The following is a 26742-nucleotide window of genomic DNA, read 5'->3' on the forward strand; positions in this document are numbered from 1 at the left end:
CGGCCGAGGGCTTCGGTCGCACGTCTCGAACCAGCGGCTCTGAGCAGCGTTTTGCTGTTGCGATGAATAAAATCGACGTTGACCGCCTCTGAAAAGCCTCCCTTACAATTTTTTTCCTTATTATCCTGCCCCCTCCCCCCCTTAATTCTTTGGGCATCGCGCCGCTCCCTGAGATGAGTGGCAGCGCGGTAGTAATGGCAGGGAGCTGTTCGGGTGACACTGACGCTCTGTCCCCCTCTTGGCTTGCAGAGGGGCGTTCTCGGTCGTGAGGCGATGTATGAAAATCACCACAGGACAGGAGTATGCTGCCAAAATCATCAACACCAAAAAGCTCTCGGCCAGGGGTGGGTATATTCCAACCGAGTATTTACGATGCCTTCTCCTCATTTCTTGCATTCTTGTGGCGAGCGTTAAAACGGAACACAAAATAACAAGAATTAAGGTTATTAATTTTCTCAGTAGGCTTTTCTTTGTTTTCTTTCAGGCTGTGGTTATTTTTTTATGCTAAATGTTTCAGAGGTTAACTGAGTGGAGGTCTGTGACTGTTGCTATACTGTGCTTAAAGGGAAGCTTTATGAAGTCATTTGAATTAGTGCATCCTCTTCCCATTTTTATATTGGAAAAAAAATTTAAATGTCAGCCTGGAAAGGATTTTGCAAACTGATTTTCTAGGGGAAGGCTGGGAAATAAGTTGACAGTGCAGCTTTTATCATAAATGTGTGTCTACACTTTTCTGAATTCCAGGTTTCCATTACGTTTAAACTTAAATGTGAAAATGAAGGCCTCATTTGAATTCATGGATTCAAATGCACTATCCTGTACTGAACTTTGCAATGAGATCCCAGGGAAAAGGAAATTTCCCTTTTTGAAGTATCGGTTTGTGAACCCAGGTCATTCTGAATGAAACACTGTGTCGCTGCTACAGCCCAGCGGTAATGCCTGCTGCACCACAGGCTGTAATGTGTTTGTTTCCCTTATGTTCTGGCTGTCAGTGGTAAGTCTTTGTGATATATTTGGGCAGTCACATGTGTGCTGTAGGTTACTGCTGTTGGAAGCAAGCCTCAATGGAGATATGTCAATTCCTTGTTAAATCCACGTCAAAGTGATTGTAGAAGGATGTCGGGGATTAGGGATTATTCTCTGTTAACATCGCTTCTGTTTTGATGTGAGTTTGTGATATAGTAAAGAACGTGGAAATGAGTAAGCAAGCGGTGCCAGCTCTAAACCTGTCTTTAAGGTCTGGTTTGCTTTCAGCACACATCATTGCAGGTAAACAGCAGTCTGGATAAATTCATTAAATTTACACCTAAAATACTTCCTGCAACACTAGGGCATATTCTGGTAACTTGCTGTTCTCTGTTGGAGATCTTTCAACATGGTGTTGATGTTGTTGTTTTCAGCTGATGAATGGAATATGAATGCTAATTTTTACCTTTTGCTGAATTTTAGTCTTTCCCCTATCTCTGTGATGTATTTTTTTTTTTTCTGTACTTCAGAATACCTCTTTGTACAGTGACAGATTTAAAAGAAGAGGGATTAGGAAAGAACTAATGCTCGAGATAAAATAATGTCACAATTTTGCTTAAATCAAATTTTCCTTGTTTCTTTTGTCAGTGCAGTGACATGGCCTGTTGAATTTTGATGCTTAAAACAAACCTCCACATTCTATGTAGTCTTATAGATCTAGTACCTTTCAGGTTGAGAAGCTGTAGCAAGATAATGGTCAGATTACTTGTTTGCTCTAAATTTTACATATAATGGGATAACATCTTGAAAGGTAGGCTAAATTAATACAAATATTAAATCTTCCTTAGAAGCCATCATTTGAGATGTGCTATTTTTCAGGTTTTCATTTTTGTGCTTCCTTGACTGTTCAGGCAGGACTGAGTTGGTTCTCAGTGTAGCTCATTCATGAGCCCAAGCGTGCTGGGGAGAATTTGGCTGATAAGGTGGAATGTGGCAAAACTCAAGCAAAGAAAAATTTGTGTTGCTTTAACACGTAAGCTCATAAAGCAAGGAGTTGGGTTTTCTAGATTGATAACTGGACCGTGAAATATTCTTCCCTATCTGAATGAATGTGATGTCATGTCCATGAATGCAGTGAGTCCACTTCCATCTTGGCTTTCAAAGACTCCAGAAATGTGTTAGTTGTGTTTTTTTGTTTTGTTTTTTAGTTTACATGCGTTGCTGTTATTTAGTTTTTATCTTTTGGAAGACAAAATAAATAACAACATCTGCTCAGCAGCTTTTGAAGAGCAAGCTTCTTACAGAGGTCTTCAGATTCATCTTAAGCAATTCCCCTGTTGCAGAAGGGTATTACTTGCAGTGCCTCTGTCTGTGATACTTTGACATGGCTGATAATAAGTATGCAGCTTGCAACTCAGACTACATCTCAAATAGTATCTAAATTATAAGTTTCATTCTCCTCCTGTCTGAACTGCTTTATGATGAGGTAGCAGTTCACTTTGGTGTACCCAACTTCTCATCTGAAAACAGATCACAATGTAAATCTGAAGAACGTTGTTGAGTGAGCTTCATCTGTGAGCAGTTAGGGGTTCTCTGCTTGCCATGTATCCCATGCTTGTCTGTAGCTCTGACGCACTATGTCAAATTTGAGCCTTCTTGCTTGCAAGATGGAAGAGTTGCCATTACAGTGTTTGATGGGAAGGAGTCAAGGCTGCTAATCTGAAGGAGAACTTAACATGATTTGAGTTGAAAAATTATTTAACTGTGTCAGCTTTGATATAACAATAATTGTCACCCCAGCTGCAAATGATCTCAGAGACGGTTTGGATCCTCCCCTTACCAGCCCTTCTAAATGCAGACTTCCTTACGCCAGTGAAGGTGTGTTCTCTTCTGATTCCTTGGTTAGTTGTGGAGAAATTTTGGAGCAACCGTAAGATGGGCATTGGCTTCAATTTGAAGGGAAAAGGAAGTTTGGTTCTGTTGTGTTTTTACAGAAGCAACTTCTGTGCTTTTAAACTGATGGTCAGTTATTCACATCTGCTCTGATCTTATGCACTAATTTAGTCTATAATGTAGTAAAAACATTTTAAATTATGTTTTTAAGCATTTGCCTTTAAGTGGCGCTTTAGATTACACATTTCTCTGATTTTTGTTAATAGCAATAATTATTTGCACTTTAAATCTCTCAGTATGGCAAGAAGAATTTCGGACATCGTATGTTCGAACGATTTGAATTGCAGTTTTTTCTTCACGTTTACTAAGTCAATGGAAGTATTTTGTTGATGTTAAGAAATCAATAGCTTGTTTTGTATCAAGTCTGTTCTAGACAAGCTCACATGATTTAATCGTGCTGCTGATTTAAAAGAGGAAGGAGAAAGTTCTATTGCACATCCCTCTAAAACTACATGCAGTAGTGAACAAGTGTGCAGAACACTTAGAATAAAGCGAAGGGCGTGTGTTTGCTGGTTCTGGGTTCTGTATTGTTTTGGCTGATGAAGTCATTGGAATTTTCTTATTACTCAATTTCTAAAGTGTGTTGTTTTAGGCTTCTTTGTGGTGTTTTTCTTGTGTAGAAAGAAATGTAGATAAAGGTGAACTTTTCCCCTGCATGTGCCAAATGCAAAATAATTCACAAATCAGTGTTTCTTTTGTCATTATCTTTTATTTTCTTTTTTGAGAGTCTTTTGGCTTTGATCCAAACAAGTTTCAGGAACGGAGACATTTTCTTAACAGGTTTGGGCCTCGTTTTTTGAAGGGGGTAGGAAAGGAATCAGAGAAGTGTTAGTTTCTCTAATCATACTTGCAAAAATCATTTTCTAATGTTTTTTGGTTGGGTATAATTTCTTGCCAATGCTTATTTTGATGTTTGCTCTCTAGCGGTTCCTTGGATGGCAATCTAACGACATTTGCGAGAAGAGAATGCTTTTCTTTTCCAGAGTGCTTCTGTAAATGCTGCCTGGATGCTCCTCTCCCAACCCTTTGGGTGCAGCAGCAGAAGTGAGAACCTCTTTGGTTAGGGCTTTCCTGTTACTGGAAGGAATACAGGAATCAGCTGGAGGTTACTGCTTGTTTGTCCACCGCTCCCGTGATCTTCATGGTCCAGTCCTTCCGTTAGCTTCAATGAGCTTTTGAGCTATCAACCTTGGAGGCTTCACTAATAATTTATCTTTCTTCTTGATAGGAAACTTCCCAGGTTGTTTCTGCATCTTCCTATTTGTCAAAGAAGAGAGGATAGCTGGAGCTCACTAGGCCTGCTGAGCTTACTTGCAGCAAGATGTTTTAGGTGAGGAGGCTAGGAAAAAAAAAAAAAAAGAACCAACCTTTTGGAGCAGTATTTTAGTGGTAGTACTGAGTAATCTTACTGTAGGAAGAGTATTTCTGTGTCTAAAGCTGCCCTTAAGTGATTTAGATATATCACATGTGAAGGGTAGAGTGGAATATTTTTCAGTGTAGTTTTTCTTGATATGGAGATAAGGTACTTGGTCTTTGTCAGTTGCAGCCAGATGTTTTACAGAAAGGCAAGATGTAATAAGCCTTCCTGTACTCTACAGCAGAAGAAATTGTTGATAATCTAGCAAAGATTCCTAATCTAACTGAAGATCTTAATTTGGGAGTACACTTTTACCTGTGCACAGTTTTATAATGCGTGTATGTATTTTATTGCTGATTTCAGTTCTTAAGTACACGTGAAGTTATTCTCACACACCAAGTACTCTCCTTAAGGGCATTTAGTTGTCAGCAAAGAACATTTCAGCTTAGTGAGAGCACGAATTGTAATTTCTCAGGTTCATTACGTGTCAAGGGGCAGTGTGGTTGCTTTCCTCCATGTGTTAGAAGTATGCTTAAACAAGTTTTTCCATAGTACCAAGAAGTCCTGTGTGCTAATATGGTTGTCCTTTCCCTACGCTTGTTCTCTTTCTGCCTTTCAGGCTAACCATGACATTTCTTTCAGTCTAACATAGATGTTCTGATTCAACAGGGATACATTTACATATTTATCTGCAAATATTTGTTATGGTTGTGAATTACAGTAATTTAACAGTCTATTGGCTCTCTCAAATTAAGTTCATTCTGAAAGCTTATATAGCAGTGGAGAGCATTCATGAATGTTATTTAAAAAATGGTTAGGTATTCTGTTTTGAAGGTTTGGAGCTTCTGTTATCTCTTGTTTTTGATGGAAATCTGGAAAGCTTTCATTCACTGGTGTGAATGAAGACTATGAATTCATTGTGATGCATGTTGGCTAACAGAAACTTATTCTGAGAATTTAAACTAGATTTCAAAATATTTTTCTTGGCGGTTGGTAGATAATTACCCGTAGCAAGTATTCTATAATTCCTATCGTGTCATTATTATTATTATTATTATTATTATTATTATTTTGCAAAGGATTTATGTATCTTTCTATTGTGTCTATTGTTGCTCTCAGGAAAGGAGATTCTTTTTATAGCTCATACACTGATGTGCTTTAAATAAACTGTACTAGAATGTGAGGATGCATGCATCGCTGTTATCTTCACTGTAGCTTGCTGCTGTTCTTACTGGGATGTAAGAATTCAGGTGAAAATTGCAGTGCATGCTTTAAAAGACTTCCCAGATTAGGGTTGTTGGCGTCAGAGTGAAGAACTGTGGTGAGCTGCAGTGCTGTTCTCCTCACACACTTTATAGAAATGTCCTTGATGGGTAGCTTCTCAGTTTGAAGTGAAACTCCTGAAAACAGTGCTTACAAATTATTGTGTGAATTGAAGTTCATGAAAGTGTACCTATTGACTGAGATGGAAACATGACACAAATCCGATATCTAAAGTAACTTGGGGGAGACAGTGGGAATTAAAAAGATGTTGGAAACGTCTGTCATCAGAGTTTGACAGAGGAAAAAATCTTTTTTCTATTCCAAATCCAAAGATTATTAAGCATGCTTATAATTAGGAATTGGTTGAATGCATCTTGCTCTCTTTGGAACTTCCCATTTTCTTTCATTGTTTTTTGTCACTGCTTTGGCTGGTTCTCCTCTCTGCTTTCAGATCTCTTCCACTGAAATTGACAACAAAGGGCTTCTTTAGAATTTATTTGGCTGTCTCCTTCCTGCCATTTTCTGTCAAATTTGATAATTCTGGCACTCTTGTACTTCTAGTTTTTATGTTCATTTACTGCAAAGACTTAACTGCACATCTGAATGGCTGTCCTTCCAGAGTTTCTTCTCCTTCCTTCTGTTAGGAGAGAGAGGAGAAGCATTTGTAGGGGAAAATGTGAACTCTTCTTCTGCATCTCCACTTAGATACTGAAATGCGGGTGGGTGTGGGGTTTTTGATTTTATTGTTGGTTGGGTTTTGTGTTTTGCTTTTTTCTTCCTTTCTATTTGTCTGAGAGAAGTTGTGTTCTCTGGAAGTGTCTTGCTACTTCTATCCAAACTGTACTTCCAAATTAAAGCTTTAGCTCACATACAAAAATGAGGAAATGAGCACTCTGATAAGCACTTCACCTTTATTGTTCTGCCTGCTTGCATGTTACTGTACAGAGAAAGCATTGTTTTATGTCTGCTGCGATTTGAAACCACAGGTCAGCTGAGCTATCTGAAAAACTCATCTGTGTCCTCATTGTGAGAAATCTAGAAATATGCTGATTTCTGGAAGATGGAGAATTTCAATTATTTTGCTTTACAAATATAAGTACTGCCAAGGTACTGCTTTTTTCATGTTCATGTCCTTCATTTGACCTCTTTAGAAATGTAGGCCAGGGTGTTTCAATGGTTTTATCAATGTCAGGGTCCAACTTCCTTCCTCACATACATTTATTGCACATTTATCAAACGCTCTGTAAGGATAATATAGGGATTTCAAAAGATTATATGGAAAGCATAACTTCCCCTGTTGATTGCAAAAGGTTAATAGAGAACAAACCTAAAGATAGTAGCTCCTTTTGTTTAATTCTTTATTACAAATAATTATGCCTTGAATTTGAAGAGACATCTGCTATGTTTTGAAGAGGCACAGGAATCCAATCTGTCTATTTGTTCCTCTACGTGTAGAGTTCTGTGCGTGTCTTTGGGTGTGTGTTTGTGCCAACTCCTCCTCTCTTTAATTCTGCTGTTATGGGAAATGTCTTGTGCGTGATATCAGAGAGAGTGGTAAATATTTGTGAACATAATTTTTGTATTTTCTTCCAGGGTGGACAGTTGTTTGTTATTTAATATACGTTGTCAGCCATAAAAATGTTCTGGGTTTGTTATTTGAGTGATACAAACTTAAAGTTTGCAGCCATGTGAATTGCTGTTGCATGTGATTGGAAACTGCTGGGTATGTTCTGCTTCTTCTGCTGCTTCTGAAGTGAGAATTTACTTTGTCTCTTGAATCTGTTGTTTCTGTAAATTTCACTGGATAGAAGCACAGGCTCAGCCAAGACTACAGCACGGCTAGGCAGAGGGAACTTGCTCAGATTTGTGAATACGTCTTATACCCAATTTAGCTTTTATCCCGATCTGGGGCCTCTTCAGTGATAACTGAGGTATAAATTGTGCTGCAGCATATATTTGTTTTTTATAATTAGGCTTTTAGAGTGTAGAGAGTGGTAGTTAATATGCTGAACGAGCTGTTACAGTCTGTACAGCTGTTGGTTTAAGTTTGTTGTACTTTGTAGAAAGTAACTTTGCATACCTAGTGATTTGAGAAACTTCTATGTGAATTTTTGAGTTTTTGTAAGTAAAGCAACTGAATATATTTTATTCTGTAATGGAAGTGTTCTGTTGAAGGTATTTGACGGTCAAGATGAAACATTTCATCTTGTGATAGGAGACATCTCTTTTATTCTTAAAGCTCTTTGCTTTTACAACTACCTAAGAGTTTATGCGCTGCTGCAAGAAGCTGACATCCTCTTCCTTTCCAAGAGAGGTCTGGCATCTGAAAATGGAGTTACCAACTTAATTTGTTTTAGCATTTGCTTTTACCTTAAACGTACAGTATGCTTGTTGAAAAAGTTTATGACTGGCTATGTGGTTTCTTTTGACCTCTTCCAGCCAAATCAAACAATAGGGTTGTCAGGTGCACAGCCTTTCCCCCCCCCCGCTTCCCACCTGCCTGCCTGCCATCCTAAATGCTCTTTTTGCACCACTTTTTATTCTGCTAACGTGTGGTTGGATGTGTAGTGGAAACAGTAGATGCAGTTACGTTCAAGCAGATGTGACCTATAGATCCTTAGAGCTTTTTAACGTGCAAAGTTGAGAACTTCAGCATCTGATTTGTAAGCAGATGGGACGAGCTGAATACTTTCTGAATTGAGTGAGCACACGCATGAATTTTGGCAGATGCAAGATTGATTGAAGAATGTATCAAATCCCAATGGTAAAATTAGTTCAGGATTTTGCGAATTGTCTGTAAGCAGGTATGCAGTCCTTCAGAACAACTCATCCAATATTTTGTCCAGCAGCTCTCCTTCCCTGTGAGACTGTTAATGGTGTACAGCATTGGGGGCAATGTGCTGGATAACACAGCAAGAAGGTCTTCTATACGTTTTCCTGTCCCAGCACTAAAATGAACAGTGTACCTTGCCCAGCAAGGACGATTAACAAACCTTTGTGTAAGCAGAAAGGATGACACACCTCTGCTGTAAAGTTTCACCATCTGAACACGTGAGAGGATGAGATATGTACATTTGCAGCATACAAAGCTTGTATTCATAGCAAGAAATCTATTGCATGTTTTCAGAACTTTGTTCCTAATTTAATTAGAGTCAGGAGCTGCTTCTGCTTACTTGTAAATTTTCCGCAGTGTGAATGCAAGTATTGCAGCAACAGTCACGTTGCATATTCATGTTGCTGCATGAACAGATGGGGTTCCTCCATAATATCCATATTTGACATTCTGATGGGATTTGCCAAGCCTAAGCTTTCATTTAGATTTTAACCTCTTGAAGAGATAGGTTTGTGATTTAATCAGTCAAGGGAAACCTTGAAGTTATTTGTATTGCCTAGCAGATTTCAAACCAGTGCTTAAGTATGGTTTCGATTTGGGAGACCTCTCCAAGTATGTTCTAAACAAGCTATTGCTCATTCGGATACATAATCACTAAATTCAGAGGTTTCTTGTGGAAGCTTGTTTATTTAACTCATTATGTTCATATACTTCTGTACATGAAAATGTATTTTATATTCTATGAAAGCATCACATAACATTAATAGAGCTTTGTTGCTGTGGTACTGCATTGCAGGGAGTATTTTGTCCTGTCGGGCAGGTGAGCTTCAGTTTCTCTAGGGGCAACTCCGGGTGCTCCTGAACTTTGGTTATTAAACCTGGACTAAAGGCTGTTTTCCACCTTTTGTAGAAAGATATCACAAATATTAAATGACTCCAAGATGCTGTATGTTGCAGTACAGAAAATAATCTTCAATGATTTAGTTACTTATGAAACACTGGAGTCTAGAAAATCTAAAGATTACATTCTTGGTGCTTTTTTGTGCTGCATATACTGTTTTTTAAATGAAATGAAGGTCAGGTGTATGGTGGATTGTTTAGTACTTGTTTTCTTTATGCAGCACGGACAGCTATGAAATAGTAATTAGGATTGCACTGATGTGTGCACGTGGGGATTTAATGCCCTTTCCTTCTAATGATGGCAAAGGAAGCATATTTCCAAGGCTGCTTTAAGCATCAGTCTCCCAGAAGGGGAGGAAAAGGCAATTTATTTTCAGTCAAATTTCTGTACATTTCCATGGTGCTCTTACTGATACTCCTCATATATACTTGGTAGATTTTAGCATGTTAAGAACATTTCTTAGTTGCTCAGTCTGAAAAAAATGGGGGGAGAGGGAGAAGAATGTGTGTATTAGATGCAGGAAAAAGATCCAGTAGAGCTTGGCAGAGCTTGTGTGTACTCAGCCAGCTTTTTTGGTTTAGAAAAATGTTTCATGCTAAAAGGCTTATTAACTTAATGTAATTTTACTTGTAATGAGAACAAGAACGGATGTCTTTACATTTTTGTTTATTTGTGGTTATTACGATTTATCTATTGAAATTAAGTAACAAATTACTTTCAATACCATGTAAATCAAAACAAGTTTACTAATGAGATTCATTTTTCCAGAGTAGAAGTTGCCTCTACTGTATGGTCCATCCATCTTCCTAGGAGATATGTTAATACTGCAGATGTTTTAGGGTCCGTGTCGATAACCCATCTAGTGTACAGATGGTGATAAGTTCATGACGTCTCAGAGATGGTTTTGGGAAACTTGAAATTAAGAGGCACAGACAAGGACCCACAAATATGTTTCCAATCTGTTACCAGTGGAAACTTATGCCTCAAAACCGTGAGGTTTTATATTCATTCTATACTTCTTTGTGTTAGTTTTATTACATTCACATAGTATTCTTGCAGACATAAAGATCTCCTGGAGTTGAAATATCTCAACAATACTTATAATCCTTAAAGTATGGAACACTTGAGAAAATGTTTCTTTTACCTGCTGTAAATACAAGTGAGTGAATCACTTCTATCCCCAACTATCTTTCTACTGAAGAAGGCTGGAGGAAAGTTTTGAATGGTAGGAATTGGTCAGTTAGCAATGCTTGAAAGTCAAACTAAGAATCTTTTTTTTTCTAGTTTTTCTTGTTCAGTGCTGTGTGTTCCCTGTTTCATGTAGCAGTTTCAATCTAGCTAAAACTTTGACCTTGCGCTTTCAAAACATCTTTATCTCCAGGCTTCTATGGGATAAGAAATCTGAGCTTCAAACCACATGGGGTTGGCTTTAAGAGGAAAAAAGAGGGAATATAGTTAAAATGATATCTGGAGTGAAGTTACTCCTTTAGCAGAGTAAATCATCTCCTTAATCAAGCTCTGTCTTAATGTAAACTAATGAGGCAAGGGGCTTAGTCCTTTCTCCTTTACTGAAGCAGTAATTCAATACTGCATTCTTTTAGTTGGAAGAATTCTGATCTACAGCTCAAATGTATTCATGGACATTGTTCATTTTTTTTGTGCCTATGCTGTCCTTCAGGGAATTCATCTTTTATCAGTGTATTTATCAAGGACTATCTTGTTTCTTTTCTTTCTTTCCATAACAGCCATCTTCCTTTAGCTTCCTCCTGTATAATAGACTTGCCACCATTATGGCCATTCTTCCTTCCATGCACTCTATTAATGGTCTAACTTTTCTGTATGGAAGTTTGAAACAGAAAATTGGAGTTGACATATATAGCTGTCATGTTTATTTACCTTAGTAACAAAGCATCTGAAATATTAAGACTGGTTCAGGGACTGATGATTTGAAGAACTTCTTTATTATTTTTACTTTGGCTGTCGCTTTCATCGCTGTGCTCTCTGTCACCTTTTACCAGCTTCCTACAAATTTCAAAGGTACTCTGATGAGTAGTTTTTACTAATCCCCAAATGTCCCATATGCTTTATTTCCACATCTTAAGCAAATGACCCCTGCAGGAAGCATTGGTATTCCTGCTTGGAAAAATGGCATAGAACATTTAATATATGTTACTGTTGAGAGCCAATAACTGATATGCATGCATATAGTTAGATGTGTGGAGTTTTGTGTTTGTGTTCTACAATTTCCCAGGATCGTGCCTGTTTGAGAGCTAAGTCAGAAACCAGTCCTTTCAATCACAGGAATGTTATATTCAGTTTCTGAAACAGCCTGCTGTTATTCTCACCTCTGTGGAAGGTCAGGTGGAAACTGCTGCGGAACTAGCTCCACGAAGTGAGCTAAATTACGAAGAGTTGCTGTTGAGTGTTGACTTCTGTTTCTTCAACCCCAGATGCTCTCATCTTCAACAAAATAGCTGAAGAACATGAAAAAAAAATTATGCAAACGTACTTACAGTAGCTTAGTTTCTGTTTTTAATGCCCTGTATTGATTCACACCCTAAATTGAAACTTAAAAATGTTGCTAATTATTGAATTGTTCGGCTTATAAAATACAGCATATAAAAATGCTAACAAGCTCAGTGTGGATTCTAAGGTGTGGATTTTTTTTGTTGTTGTTATTTTGAGTCCATTACTTTCTTAGAAGTTCTTCCTCTTAAAATTTCTCAAAATGGGAAGAACTGGGAAACTGCTCCTGTCTGGTAAGTGTGCTGGCACTCTGTGGCACCCTCTGTTAGGCTTCAGGGGCCTACTAGCCATTGCTGCCTCACTTCCTTGTACATTCCATAGGGGCTGGACACTTGGTGTCCCTTCCAGCTCAAGGCTAAAATACATCTAGATTAGGTAGTTTTAAAATCTTGAATTTAGTGAGTGTATCTTTTTTGGAACAGAAAAGTTAATTGTAATTGTATCCAGCTTCTGCAATTTGGTCTTGGAAGTGAGGTAACTTTATGAAAGTCAACAATGGTGTTTGTTTAGCAATAGAGATCAGTGTGATGAATATTGCTAACGTGTAAGCATTCATGGCATCAGTGCCTGGGTTTGCATTTGTCACAAACTTACTTTCCTACACAGAAAATAGTTGATTTTCATTAAAAACAGTATGAAACAAGTTTTCCACAGAAATGTTTTACTAGTAACAAAAAATAAAATTTCACATAAATGGTCATGCTGCTGTTTGCTTTTTTAAAACTTGAGTAACTTTTTTTTAATATGGGATGTACGTATTTATAAAGGTGGAGTACTAAGCCTACTTGCTTTTGTAAATTTCTAGGCTGTTTGATTAGTTTCACTTTGTAATAGTAGAGTGGCTCCTTTAATTTTGAGTTTGTTGTTTAATAAATCTTAGTAATAAAAAGGATGCTGGACAGGTTTAAAACTAGAAGAATCTCCCATTGTTTTCAGTAAATTGTTTTCATTACTTCACTGAGTTTCTTGCTATGTCAGATGACCGTTCTTGAGGAGGAAAGGAAGGAGATCTTTACAGGGATAATAATGTTCCCTTGTTGGAAATCAGACAAGCTAAAGGACAGTTGTACAAAAATGGGGAAAAAATGAGTGGCTTGATTCCAGTAGTGAAATACAAACAAGGGCTGTAAAGCCAGACTTTGATAAATTAGAATTAACACCAAATTCTTGAGTAACCAAGTAATGATACCAAGCTAAAGCCAGTGTTACCAAATGTTGAGAGTAAAAGAGTGAATTGAACCGGATCTATGTTCTTTCAACATGTTAGATGTTGAACAGACGATGCAAATTCTGTGAAGAAAACTCAAAGGTTGCATATCTGAAGTTGATCCACCTAGTTCCATGTTTCTGTAGAAAGATTACTGAATAATCTAAGCTGTGATTGTGGGGGGAAGGAAAGAAAGCTTTGGTTGTATTTTATCTATGCATTTTTAACATGAGAATGATGTGTACAATACTTACCAATATTACTCAGAGCAGCCCCAAAATAAAGAAAGGTGTTTAAAAGCAAACAAAAACTACAACAAATAATCCAACCCACAGAAATCTTCTATTAAGTAGAGATTGTCAGCTCCTCTGGGAGCTTCTCTACTACTGGAGTAAATCCAAAGGCTTGTATGCCACTGTGATATGTGGATATGCTATATAAGATTATCTATATGAACTGTAGATATTTGCAGAATAAATTTGCTTCTGGGTTTGCATGAAAGAATGCAAGCAAGGCAAGCATTTGCATTTGATGTTTCAGGTCTTTGGAAATTTTTTATGTTTCCATATTCTTAATGTAATAACTGTTTCTGTGCCAAGAACAGAGTGTGTGAGAAAGCTTTTACTTAGGCTGAAGAAACTGTTGAGGAAGTTATATATATAGACTTGATCTAAGAACCTCTGTAGGTGATGTTTAAGCTAATGTGTTTCTGTTTTGCAACTGAGGCAGACTTAACTGCATCCAGTCAGGAAATTCCACACATAGGCAATAATTTTCTTCAGTTGCTGTAACCTGATCGTGTTTAGTCTGGTACCTGTATCCTTAGCAACTTTTGGTGAGATAACAGAGGGATATGGTTAGTTTCAGATTCCATGGTGTTCACACATCCTTGTTGTGCTTTCTGTACCAATTTTTTTAATGTATTAAATAATTCCTTGTCTGATAACCTGTGTTTGGAATACTCCTTTGCTTGATTAGGCAACACAGTGGTAACATTTAACAATATTGCTTTAATTTTAATTCTGAATTTCGTTTGTAACCTATCTGTAATCACATTAAAGCAATACATGTGGCCATCTGGAATCTGTGTACTATGGACTCCTATGTTTTATGATGTGTGAGTACGGGCTGTGTCTTGGATAGAGAACAGATCTAGTTAAAAGGGGGCATGGGCAGGAAAACGATCACCAAGACAAAACATAATGATTACTTTAAATAATTGGAAGTCTAGAGGGAAAAAATCTAGTTGTTTTATCTGGAAAGTGTTAGATATTCATCTAACGTGTTTGGGTTTTTTGCTCATAGAAATATTTTCAAGAATTGAAAATATTACTATAGCATCACGTTATCCCATCATTCTACCATATCCATACTAATCTGTGTGCCTTGAGCCCAAAATAATATGTTATCTGTATCCAGTATCAAGTACTGTGTGCAATGTTGCATGCCACAGTGCAAAAAGGCCATTAACTATTACAAAGCCTCTAAAGGAGGGCTACGAAGATGGTGAAGGGTCTGGAGGGGAAGATGTGTGAGGAGTGGCTGGGATGTCCTGGTTTGTGGTGCCCAGAGCAGAGGAGGCTGAGGAGGAGGCCTCATGGCAGCTGCAGCTCCTCACAGGGAGCTCTGTTCACTGGGGACAGTGACAGGGCCCGAGGGAATGGCACGGAGCTGTGTCAGCGGAGGGGCAGGTGTGGGTTAGCGGAAGGTTCTGCATCAGCGGGCATGAAACAAGCTGCCCAGGGCAGTGGGCACAGCCCCAGGCTGTTGCAGCATTTGGACAGTGCTCTCAGACTCAGATAGGGTTTGGATTTTGGATGGTCCTGTGTGGAGCCAGAGGTTGGACTCAGTGATCCTTATGGGTCCCTTCCAATCTGGGATACTTCTATGATTCTATGAGCTAAAGAAAACTGCATTGAGGGTTTAAAAAAAAAAAAAAGCTCTGTGGCTAGTATTCTGTTGTAGACTGTTGAAAGTTTCTCTTGAAGAATCTTACACTGAAGTATAAAGCAGAAAAAGACTTTATAATACATATAACATTCTATTGTGTATTTACAATTATACCTTTACAGAATGTGAAGATCTTTAATGTTTTCATGAGACTTCCTATAGCTGTATAAGACAGCTTGCCACTACATCATATTAAATAAACTGATGTTCTGTGGTGGATTGATGAGTGCCAAGCATTGCAAATGCACAATACTTTTGTTAATGACTAAGCTTTCTTGCCTGATATAAAAATGAAAGACTGCGCAGGAGGGAGTGATGTTGTCAAACCTGTCATCGAGTTTTCAGAGTTGGTTTGAATACTTGTAATGTTCTTCCTTTAATTGACTTAGAAATTTGAAAAGGTTGGTTATGAAAGGGGAAGAGTAATTTTTAAAGATGGTGGAAAAAACTTAGCTCAGTGTTTAACTGTGCAAAAACCTGAATAATGTTACAGCTCTGTTGCCTACTGACAGTATTTCATTAGGTTCCTAAGTATGTGTAATTAAAGCATCAACCTTTGACACTTATATAGTTAACTTGGAAAGGGGGGAAAAAATCAAACCAACAAAATTGGTGAAGAGTCCGTAGTTCTTTGAGAGTATCTGGAGATTAAACCAAAAATCAGATACGTATTTTCATCTGTTCATTCTCTGTCTGTTGTTATTACCTGGATATGACTATTTTTTGTATTCTCTAATGAAATAAAATAATCAGAGTCCAGTAATAAGGAAGTGTAAAATGGGAAGCTTGAATGTTTTTTCAGTAGTAGCAAACAGCAATCTCTATAGTTTGGTGACAACATGTTTTGGGAAGTATCTACCTTAGTGTGGTTGAAAATCAAAGAATTCAGAAACTGTATCTTTTTGAATCCCTACATCTTCCTGTACTGGAGAGTGATGGTTAGAAAGCTGGCCTGGAACAGCTTCATAAGAACTTTTATCGGCCTAACAAAAATCTGCGGCAGAGGCCTGTGAAACTCTGGGAGAACAGTGAGGTGGCAATCTGAGATGAATCCGTGATGAACACACCTTTATCTGATCTTTGTGTTCCAAGTTTCAGCACAATCCCGTCTCTGTCAGAACCAATTGTTTACTGTGATGGCAGCTCTTTGCTACGTTCATCAGTGGTGTCATGACCAACAATTACTACTGCATTTGTGTGTACTCCTGTGGTGAGCTGCTTGATGTAACCTTAATGATACATAATTTCTCCTCTGAATTTCATTTTTCTAATTCATTTTTCTCAGTAGGATTAACTTTAAAGAATAACTTGTTAAACAGTTCAATTTATGCAGTAGCACGGTGCCAAGGACAGATGGGGAACCAATGGTATTAAAATGGCAGATGGCTGTGTTATACCCTCTGCCAAAGAAATTACAGTAAAATACCAAGTGTTGCCTCTAACTTTTGATTTCCGATGATTCTTTTAGGAAATAGCATGTTAAATTTTTCAGTTTTGTGTGCTTCTCCAATGATCCCCTTTAATCATCAGGAGCTGAATCAGGTACCAGAGTATTGCTCCTAGTAAGACAGCAATAGTTCAGAGACTGATTTCAGAATTGTTTCTTCTATCTTTTTAAAGATGAATGAACCATTGAAATGTTGTAGGTAATTCTGTTGGTGTGTTTGTAGCTGTGTCCTGTATCAAAACAAGCAGAGGATTTTGAGGGTATCCCTTCACCAGCCTAGGCTGGTGTCAGTGTTCTATCCCCTTAAACATAGGAGCTGATAGGAAAATTACAGAGTATGTCACAAAATTTTTATGTATGTATAATATTGCTGCCAGTCATCCAGGAAATGTTGAGCCAAATAAAAATAAGGTGAGTTGCTCTGATTAGTAGAGCTTCAGTGATTCTAATAAGTGGATGATGGAAAGAGCTTTCAGACGGTCTATTAAAAACCCCCTTGCATTCTCCTTTTGTAGAGCTTGTCTTGCATTTGTGCATGTGTAATGTGGGCCATGAGAAAGGTTTCACAACTAGACTTGTCAGATCACCATTTGGCTATCACAAAAACTAACTTGACACATTTAAAATAACACTTGGAACTGTAATGTGCTTTTGTGGTTCAGTATTTGCACTTTGTTCTTTTTTTTTATATTTGGAAATGGGCACCAATAGGCTATTCATTTATGTATTTAGAAGCTGGTTCACCTTTTCTGGAGTGGTTGAGTCACCATCCCTCGTGTTTAAAAACCATTTGGATGTGGTGCTCAGGGACATGATTTAGCGGTGGGTTATTAGTTAGGGTAGTATGGTCAGGTTGTGGTTGCGTTGGACTTGATGATTTTTAAGGTCTTTTCCAATCTGAGCAATTCTATGGTTCTATGATATAAAGCTTTCTTTTTACCAGGATTATTTTTTGAGTAAATCTCTGATGTGATTTTTTTTTTTTTCTAGTGTAAATCATGCCACTCCAGTAGATGGAGGAGTGGCATGGTATTTTCTGTTCTTGTTGAAGTTACGCTGGTAGATTTGAAATGAAACACCTGATTTATTTTATGTAGTGATCAAGTTAGAAATAATTGTCCCCAGTGATACTACTTCAACCACATCTAATCTACTTCTAGCTAGTTATATTGAGGCCACTATATACTTTCTACTTTTCTAACAGCACTAGGATTTTTATTTTTGATTTTTTTTCCTGCCAGCATATTTGATGGATAATTTAGAGAACCCTTTTCAATGAGGGGTTTTAATGTTGAAGTGAAGAACCAGAGCCAATACCTTCCCATTCCTAGATTAGTAGTAATATAGAAATATTCAGTTTTATAAGGACACTTTATTTTTTTTTTTTACACTGTAGCAGTAGCTTGGAAAGAAGGATTGCTTCAGGAAAAATACATGCATTGTCAACTTATTGCAAACTTTGAGCATGGTGCCTTTAGTGAAGTATTCTTGAAAATCAGACTGTGAACTGATAAAATTGTGTCTTTAAGGAATCTTCACATCCTTGTTCAGCGTGATAATTAGCTACATACCTTGAAACCTGTTACTAATCCATTGGAATAAATATACCTTAAGTCTGTTTGTGTTTACATACTGCAGGAAATCATGATTTTCAATCAATTTCAGACCCAGATTGGTGATCGTCTTGGTTTGCTCAGTGATTGCTTAGTTCTAGTACAAACAAATGTGTATTAGTAGCAGAGCTAATTAGTGTATGTGATTGATTTGACAGATTATGCCAGTTTGTAGCTTGTTCAATTTGATATGTGATATTTATTTATATATCTATATAAAACATGAAACAATTACCAAAGTTATTTCAACTTGATTGAAACTGATACTATTTTCTGTTTGCTACTGAAGCCAAGGGGCAAATAAATTGTGTTTATTAATGATAATTAATATTCCTTGTAGGCAGTGCTGATAGAGCAGACTTCTTTTAACAATTGTGTATTGTTTGCAGAATAATAAGCAAGTTAGGTGTTTGGCATCTTGTTTGTACTCTACCTATTGCTGCTGCTTATGTCTTCAGCTATAAGTACTTCTGCAGCTTCAGGTGAAGCTGAGGGTCTTTTATATTGATGTGGCTGGTAGTGTTTATCTTGCTGCTGATATGGCACAAAAATGACAATCCTTATAAGCAATATAAATGATTGTATGAAAATCATAAAAATTTTAACGGACTGGGGTATAGCACCAAATATCTTGCTTTGGAATGGCATCTCTTGAGTTTTAATGGCAAGTAGAAGGAAAACATAGGCTTACTTCTGTAAGATATTTTAAAATGATGTGATTATGGTTGGTTTGGTTTTTTATTATTATTTTAAGAAATGAACAACTTCTGGTGTCTGTGTAATATGACATTAACCCATGTTACTTCTTGGTCTTGTTTTCACATATCATAGTAGAACATTCTGTGAATGGAATCCTTTTTGTGCCTGCCACTATTTGACTAAAAATAGCCTAGAGCAATAGTCAGCATTTTAAAACTCAAATATTGGAATGTCTCAGCTGATATTAGAAACTTAGAGAAATTCTTATTGAAAATAATAAATTTTACAGGAGTAATAGAGGGTACTGGTGACTGTCTTGCTTTTTATCCTTATTTTGCTTGGGCTTGGTACAGTATATTTTAAATGATGAATCACATGATCATAAAACTGCTACAGTATACTTTAAACAACATTGCTCCTGACAGACTTGTTTATTTTCTTACCTTTTGAGAATCAAAGAAGGGTATTATGCAGCTTAACTGCTGTAGAATGCTTGTTTGAGAAGTGAGCCATGCTCCTGCTGAGGGTGACGTATTCTTATTTGCAATGAGATTTGCAAGTGACACATTTCATTAGTGAAGAAGGTGTCATGCAGAGGAGATTACCAAATTGAGCTCATCTTAATGAATGTCTGAAATAGGATCCTTGTCATGGTTCTAAGTTCTCAGATCTACTGATACAGTGGTGCCACATGTTCTCCAGATAAACTCCAAATCTTGTAATGCACATTCACCTTTCTCAGTGTCTTTGCGTGTTTCCGAAAGGGATTACCTCTGTTTGATAAGCTACTTAGTTGCTCTGCACAGGCTTCTTCCTTCACATCACGGCTCTTCTGTCCAGATATTTATAGGTACAGCATTAATGATACATACCTCCCTAGATGGCTGAAATGGCTATTTAGATAGGCTTCTTTGGCTGCTAAAGAAATTCAGCTTTTGGATGTCTTTTTACATTTTACAAAATGTTCATACACAGAACCATGGGATATTTATTTGTGAGTAGCTGGCCTTGCTAGGTTTTTCTGCTGTTTCTACATCATAAATGAAACAGGTAGCTGATATGAATGTAGTCATGTGGTGCATCGAGAGAGAAGAGCAATTTGGGATGGGAGGATGGAACAAGAATATCATATTAACTGTTTCACTTCGCTTACTTCACTTTGCTTATGTTGCTTTGCTATGACACACTGGAATTAAGCTGTGTGGGGTAGAAGATGCCCTTGTGTGGCACAGAATTGCTCACAAGACCACGTTCATTCTTGGAGACAGTAAAGTGGAAGGGATGCTTTTCTGCTGCAGTTATTTTGTGTTTGTTTCTATGTATCATGTCTCTTGACACTAAAATAAAGCCTCTTTGAAAAGTTGATTGCATTCAAATCAAGTGGTGCTTTCTGGATGGATAGTAAAAACCACAGGTAAAAGAACAATAGCCCCTGGGAATTCATATCTAAAAAGCAGGAATTGCCACTCTCAATTTTAATTGAGAATTGTCTCTCACGTAGCTTAAGGCTGTTTTTGTATTAAGTATTCATGCTTAAGTGTACCTGTAAACTTTCATGAATTACTGCATAGATGTACAGATCTTCTGAGACTGTTCTGCTACATTTCCTTGCATAAATAGTTCAAAAAGACATTGCTAATATAGTAATATTAGGATATTTTAGAGAAACACACTGTACCTCTTACATTTCTGGCAAGGATAGGAAGTAAGTTAGGCTTTTTTGCCATAGGCAAATATCATCACTGTTCAACTCCCTTTTAAAAACAGCAGTGTAAGAAGAGCTCTGGCGATAATATTTAATAGTTTTTAAATTTTCTATGTTTTTAAGACTTTCCAGTATGCTGTTTCTTTTTCACTGTTACAGAGGTGGCCTTGATCTCAGTTCCAATCTTAGAATGACAGAGTTACACAGAGCAATAAAATAATTTCAAAGAATGATTAGCTTGTTTGGGATAAATAGTTCTGTGTGGAAACTTCTTAGCAAGTTTCAGTATGGATAAGACAAAAGCTTGTGTTCGGGTACTTCAATGAAATAGAATTATGTGATATAGAATCTTTTTGTGAAAAATTCAGAAGAAATTAGTAATGTTTTGAAAATGTCAAAAGTGCAATGAGACATGCTGAGTAAGGTCTGATGTGGGAAGCAGCTCCTTTGTTACGGGGGGTGATGGACAACAAAAGCAAAAATATCAGTTCAGCTGATATTCTCAGTTGAGAAATTTTGTCAAGTATCTTCAGTGCAAATTGTGAACTGAAATGCCACTGATCTCCTATCGGAGAAGAGTAAATTGGAAACACTGCAGTTCTCATGGATCATGGGGGAAATGTATATAATTCTGTAGAGAAGTGCTATTCTGAGGCAGAATTTCTTATTTCATCTAAATTTATAGGAGAGTGTGCTGTATTTTTGTATTAGCATCACAGGTTGCTTTTTATGTTTGTGTTTCTTCTGAATATTATAGATTTACTTAAACTGAAGGAACTGTGTAATATTTCAGCCTCGTTTGTCCTTTACTAGAAGGTAATCAATTGCCTTTTCTTTCTTACTGCTTGAACAGATTATGCTTATAGATAATAATGAAGCACCAGCCAAATACTAAACAAATGGAAGTGGAGGGGAGGAATAACTATCTTTTCAGTATTCACCTTGAAATGAATATAAATATTTTTAAATTTGTAAGTACTGAATAGTGTCATTCTGATATCCAGTGGTTGGGGGTGTGCCCCAACCAATATTCACTACAGTTGGATGATTGATTTAGCTTTGTAGGCCTTTTTTCTTGATTTGAATAAGTCAAATTTACACCTCTTGGTTTTCAGGCTTTTTTTTAAGCTTTTTTTTTTTTAATTATCCTACTACTAGTATGTGTATTCACCACTAGTAGCTCTTCAGGTTGAATGTCAAGATAATATGTAATCTACTAGTGTTTAAAAAATAACTATCCCATCTCTATGGGAGTTTGGTCAAATACACGTAGAATTATTAATATATTCATGATCATTAATAAAATATATTTATTTCTCGGGGAAGTTTTTTTTTTACGATCACAATTTGATTTTTCAATAATGCTACCTTAAGTTTTATAGACTTAATGATATATTCTGAACATGCTCACCTTACTGACTGTTCGTTAATGCTGATCTCCAGAGTCACATGAAGAGCCAAAGAATTTTAACAGCGAGTGAATGCATGTTAGATATGCTATTCCCTTCAGTGGTTAACTCATTCTGTAAGATTCTTTTTCTTGGCTCCTCCTGTGGTTGTTTTTGTTTCAGAAGAAGGTCTTTTAAACTTAGTGTGAATCATTGAGTGACATCCCAGTCTTCCTTGTACTTGAGTTGTCTTCATGCAGTCTAGGTTTGAAACACTTGCCTTTGACAGTTTTCTCTCCTGTGGATCTTTACTATATGTACCCTCTAGACTTATCCAGTGTTGCTAGTCCTACCAGATTATTATTGCTGCGCATGATGTTTTGGCTTTTTTGAGCTCTTGACTTCAACTTCCCTTTAAAATTTCCCAGTGGAAACCTTTTTCATTATCACTTTATGGAGGATTACAGTAAAGTTCCCTGCTTCCTTTGTGTGGTTTAGATACTTTTGATCTCCAGGTTGGGAATGGAAGACAGCTTCTAATTTAATGGGGTATCAGAACTGCTTTGGACACCTTGTAGAGTTTTGTCCTTCAGAATCAGTGTAGTTAACAGACCATTTGTACCAAAGAATCGATAGAGGGATTTGTGCCCTCTGAGGCACAAATTAGCATGGCCCACCTCAGTGAAGACTAAACATAGCTATTTTGTGAACATTCGAGATCACTCTGCTGCTCTTGTGATGAAGTCCTAGTTCACAAATAGATAGTGGTAAGTTTTTTAAAAAAGCATGGATGTGTAATGTTCAAATGCTATCAGAATACACTCTATACTTTAGATGAAATTTTATTTTGTTAAACTCGTATTTTTTACAATTGTTAGAGATAAAGGAATGAAATATCCTTGGTGAATAGACAGTTTTGTTCAGTCTTGAATGCTTTCTTCTGCATTCTGTTAGACTTTTTGAACTGATGATTAGATCTATAACCAGAAATATGGACATGACTGCTAACTGCAGATATGTTAAATTGAGATATGAGTGGGCAATTAAAAATGTATCTTTAAATAGAAGTGCTATCAGCACAGTATCCAGCTCATTAAGCAAACAGTCAGACAGAAGCTGGGAATTCTTTTTGCTCAAGGAAATTGGAAATTAAAATTCTTGAAGAAGTTTAATAATCAAGGAAAATAAAAAGTGGCAATAAGGAGGACTGAAGATATAGGCTTCAAGACAGTAAGTGTGATTCAATGCAGTTTCATTTGTTTGCTGAAGTAATTTACATGTGAAAACCTGAATTTAGGTGCACTTATGAAGGATGGCAGATGTTATATCATTACGCTCTGAACAACTGTATAGGTTGCTCTAAAAGTTTTGCCTCCTGTTTATTTCCATGGAAACTGCAAAGAGCACAGTAATACTAAGCTTGTTTTCAACACTGTCACCATTAATAGCCATGTATTTGCACCAGTGATGAACGAGAGACTGAGTGCCGTGCTCATAACAACCTGCACCAGTGGAGGCAGCCCTCTGCTATTACGCTGAAATGCACCACCCACTGCCTCAGTGTGCTCTCTGTTTGGCGTATGCACTTCTAAGTCAGACACCATTCTGTCAGGCTGCCCCTCTGCTGCCATCTGTCACACAGTAACAACATCTATTGTTGTTACATGTTGTAGCATGTATTAGTGGGAAGGTTCAGCCTCTACTGTCCTACCACCACCATCTGCCTCTGATGTCATGAACCAATATATAAAAATGGGAGACCTTTGGAGCAGCAAACCCTCATACTTAAGGATGGAAGCGAACTGTAAAAAGTGATTTCTTTGATTGTATTCTGCTCCAGCTTTTGTACAGCATGACATACTGAATTCAGATAGGTTGTTGCTTTGTCCATGTGGATATGTGATAGGGTTAATTCCAATACCCAAAGTGCTGCTTCACCACTGGAAAAAAGACAGTAGAAGTGCAGAGAGAAACCTTAATACAGGTTTGTGCGCTGAGAGTTTTCAGAGCCTTCTTTGGTAGTAGGAAGCGAAACCTTACATGCAGAACTTAAAGCTATTGGAGGATTTGACCTACTGGTCTTGCTTCTGCTAAGTTGGGATGGACGATTAATTGGCAGTAGACACTGATAAGCTGCCAGTTGCTTAACAACGTCAAAGCAAACAATAACGGCCATGTGTTTTCTCTAAGCTTGTTTGTATTTAAAATAGCCATGAACATGTCAAGTGGGGACATGAATGAAATGCTGTCCAGATGAACTACGTGGATAATTAAATTGAACTGTGAACACACATCTGTTTCATTTGATGATGTTGCATTTATGTAAACACATTAATTAAGCGTTTCTGAAGTTGTTTCGTTTACAATAGGGACCAAAAGGTGAACTCATGTTTCTTTGTGGTAGTCTCCTGTTTAGGTATAACAAGTGCTGCTGGTGCAGTGCCGAGGGGGCCCAAACTCCTCAGATTTTGAAAACTTCTGAAAGCTTCCTAATAGGATGAGGATGATGAAGAGAATGAGTTGCTGAGTAATGTCTAGTAAGAGGTGTACTTCAGAGTATTGTATAATCAATCCAAAGATCATTTGGCTTGATTAATTAGAAGTATTAAATTTGTAAGTGTAAAATCTGGTCAGTGAATTGGGATTAGTGGGTTACAGACAACTTTAGATGGGGATTTCTAATTAACTGGGGAACCTGGACACATCCTTTATTTAAAGAAAAAAGAAACTAACTGCAAAACCAAACAGAAAACCTGTGTAAGAGAAACCTTGCCATAAAAATGATGAAATTTGTATACCCTAGTTGATTCCCTGTATTACCTATGAATTGCTGTACACAGTAGTAACTGTGATCTAGCTGTATGGTTTCTGAGCACAGGCCAGCAACTTGGATCCAGTTGTGCATTGGAATTGGTTTCAGGCATGTCCTGGCATGCAGGCAGCTCGCTAGTGCCCAGTTGCTGTTTTCTCTTCTGGAACTATTTGGCAGGGTGAAGTAAAATTATGAATCCTAAAAACAACCCTAAAAATTTCTGAAGTTTACCATATCATAAAACAGTTGACAACAATAATTCTGTGGCTTTGAAAGAGGTAAGTGTTTTAACTCTGCTGTTTAGATGAAGGTAAATGAGCCCAGAGATCGAATATTGACAAAGCATATTTAAGACAGTATGCACACAAACTTGTATCCATATTTACTTTCTGCTAAGTCGATAAGGCAGTAGAATAAAAGGACTGTATATGGCATCATTCCAGTCCATTCTAAAACAGTAAGACTTGATCATTTAAATCTACAAACTGCTGCATCTTAGTCCAAATAGTTCGTAGATAACTGAAGTTCTCTGATATTTAATAGTAGTTACATATACCCTTATAAGTACTTATTTTACTGTAATAAAAAAAATGAAAAAATACGTGGAGGGAGACACAGATTTAAGTGTTGACTTCATTTTTCATTTAACTAAGAAATGGTTGACTCAGTTGACAGCAAAATCCTTGTAACTTCTGAACTATGAACTCTGGAATCAATGTCTCTGGATTAAGGCTTAATTAATGTAGCTAAGTTTATGCAGTGCAGAAGCTTTAAGCTTGCAGATCCCTTAGATAATATTTAGTAATGTACAAATGTACATCAGTACTTTTTCAGAATGGTTTTAACCAGATAAGTACTTTCCTGAAATGCTGAGTAACGCTCTATGATCCATTTAGTTTAACTGATGAGCAGTAGTTTATTGCTTATATTTATACTGCTTTTGCTAGTTATATACTTACTGTGTTATTGTGAAAGATTCATCCCTTTAGTTCATGTTAGAAGTTGTAGTGAGTAATTAACAAATAGCCTGAAAGTATCTTCTCTTCAGGTAATGAAAATCTCAGTAGCGTTCTTCTTATTACTGATGGATTTGAAAGCTTCCCAAAGGAAGGGTCTTATCCTCGTAGCAGTTACTACGTGTCTCAACTAAAGAACACTGTTCGGTCTCTGTAGCTGGAATGTTACTGCTACAGGTGGAGCAAAACTTTCTGCTTTTTTTTTTTTTTTTCTTGAGGAGTTAGATTTGTGTGAGGCAAAAAACTGAAGAGTTACATCAGAGGAGCTTTGTCTTCTGTGTAAGAAATCGAGAGCTTTTAATGACTCTGCAGCTTTTGTCCGGAAAATTTCAGTCTGTTGATCACTTTTTGGCCTAGTTCACTTTGGTGTATCTTGTTTCCACATACTTTCCTTGTCTGCAGAGAGGTCCAGTTCTAACATTGCACATGCTTTTGTTAACAGAGAAGTTAATTTTATGTTGCAGTTATTAATCTTTTCAACTTCTGGTGGTTTTTGTTTTTTTTTCCCTCTGTTTTGCAGCTCATTTTCATCTTCCAGCGAAGTAAATTGGCTTGTAATCTGTTTGATAATTACATGTGTAAAATAAATTCAGGTTGCAAATTGTAGTTGACCAGACCTGCAACTTTTTTTATTTTTGTTGGATTGCCTTATTTCACCATAAACAAATGACTAAAGTTTTGTTATTGCTAAATATAGATCTTTTTTTTAAACGTGAATGGGTGTCACAGTTTTAAGTTTTGCTGTGTTATTCTGCAGTGGGAATTTCCTAGGTAATAAAGATGTGGCTTTGTAAGTGAGTGGTAAAGAGGTGAAGGAGAAAATTTCCCTGCTAGCGTGACTGGAGATTTAAACATACATGTATAAACTCATGCTTTTCATTCATTTCATTCTTGAAACATTAAACCTGTAGGTAGGTTCTAGTATTTTTTTTTAATACCTTGCTAAAATATATGCAGTGTAATTAGGTAGGTCATCAGAATAATGACACATTTGTCAAATTGCCTCATGTAAAAATAATTCTTAAAAGAAGTTATAAATTTCCAGTATTTAGTAGTTGAATTACTTGAGTTTCAAGAAGCATCAACCCTGAGGGACCCTAGAAGGT

The 26742-nt window shown here is 37.0% G+C and overlaps 1 protein-coding gene across 12 annotated transcripts in view; it reads left to right on the forward strand.

Moving 5' to 3' along the window:
- Positions 1–202: 202 nt before the first annotated feature.
- Positions 203–26742, forward strand: part of CAMK2D (calcium/calmodulin dependent protein kinase II delta) — a 216376-nt gene continuing 189836 nt past the window's right edge. For all 12 annotated transcript variants that reach the window (XR_002114339.2, XM_010709979.3, XM_010709966.3 and 9 more), the window contains exon 1: positions 203–344. Coding sequence is in view for 11 of the 12 variants with exons in the window: in XM_010709979.3 (XP_010708281.2) it covers positions 278–344 (67 nt within the window). In the remaining variant the exon portion in view is untranslated. The remainder of the gene's footprint in view (positions 345–26742) is intronic.

This window comes from Meleagris gallopavo, chromosome 4 (assembly GCF_000146605.3).
Source record: "Meleagris gallopavo isolate NT-WF06-2002-E0010 breed Aviagen turkey brand Nicholas breeding stock chromosome 4, Turkey_5.1, whole genome shotgun sequence".
Lineage (NCBI taxonomy): Eukaryota > Metazoa > Chordata > Aves > Galliformes > Phasianidae > Meleagris > Meleagris gallopavo.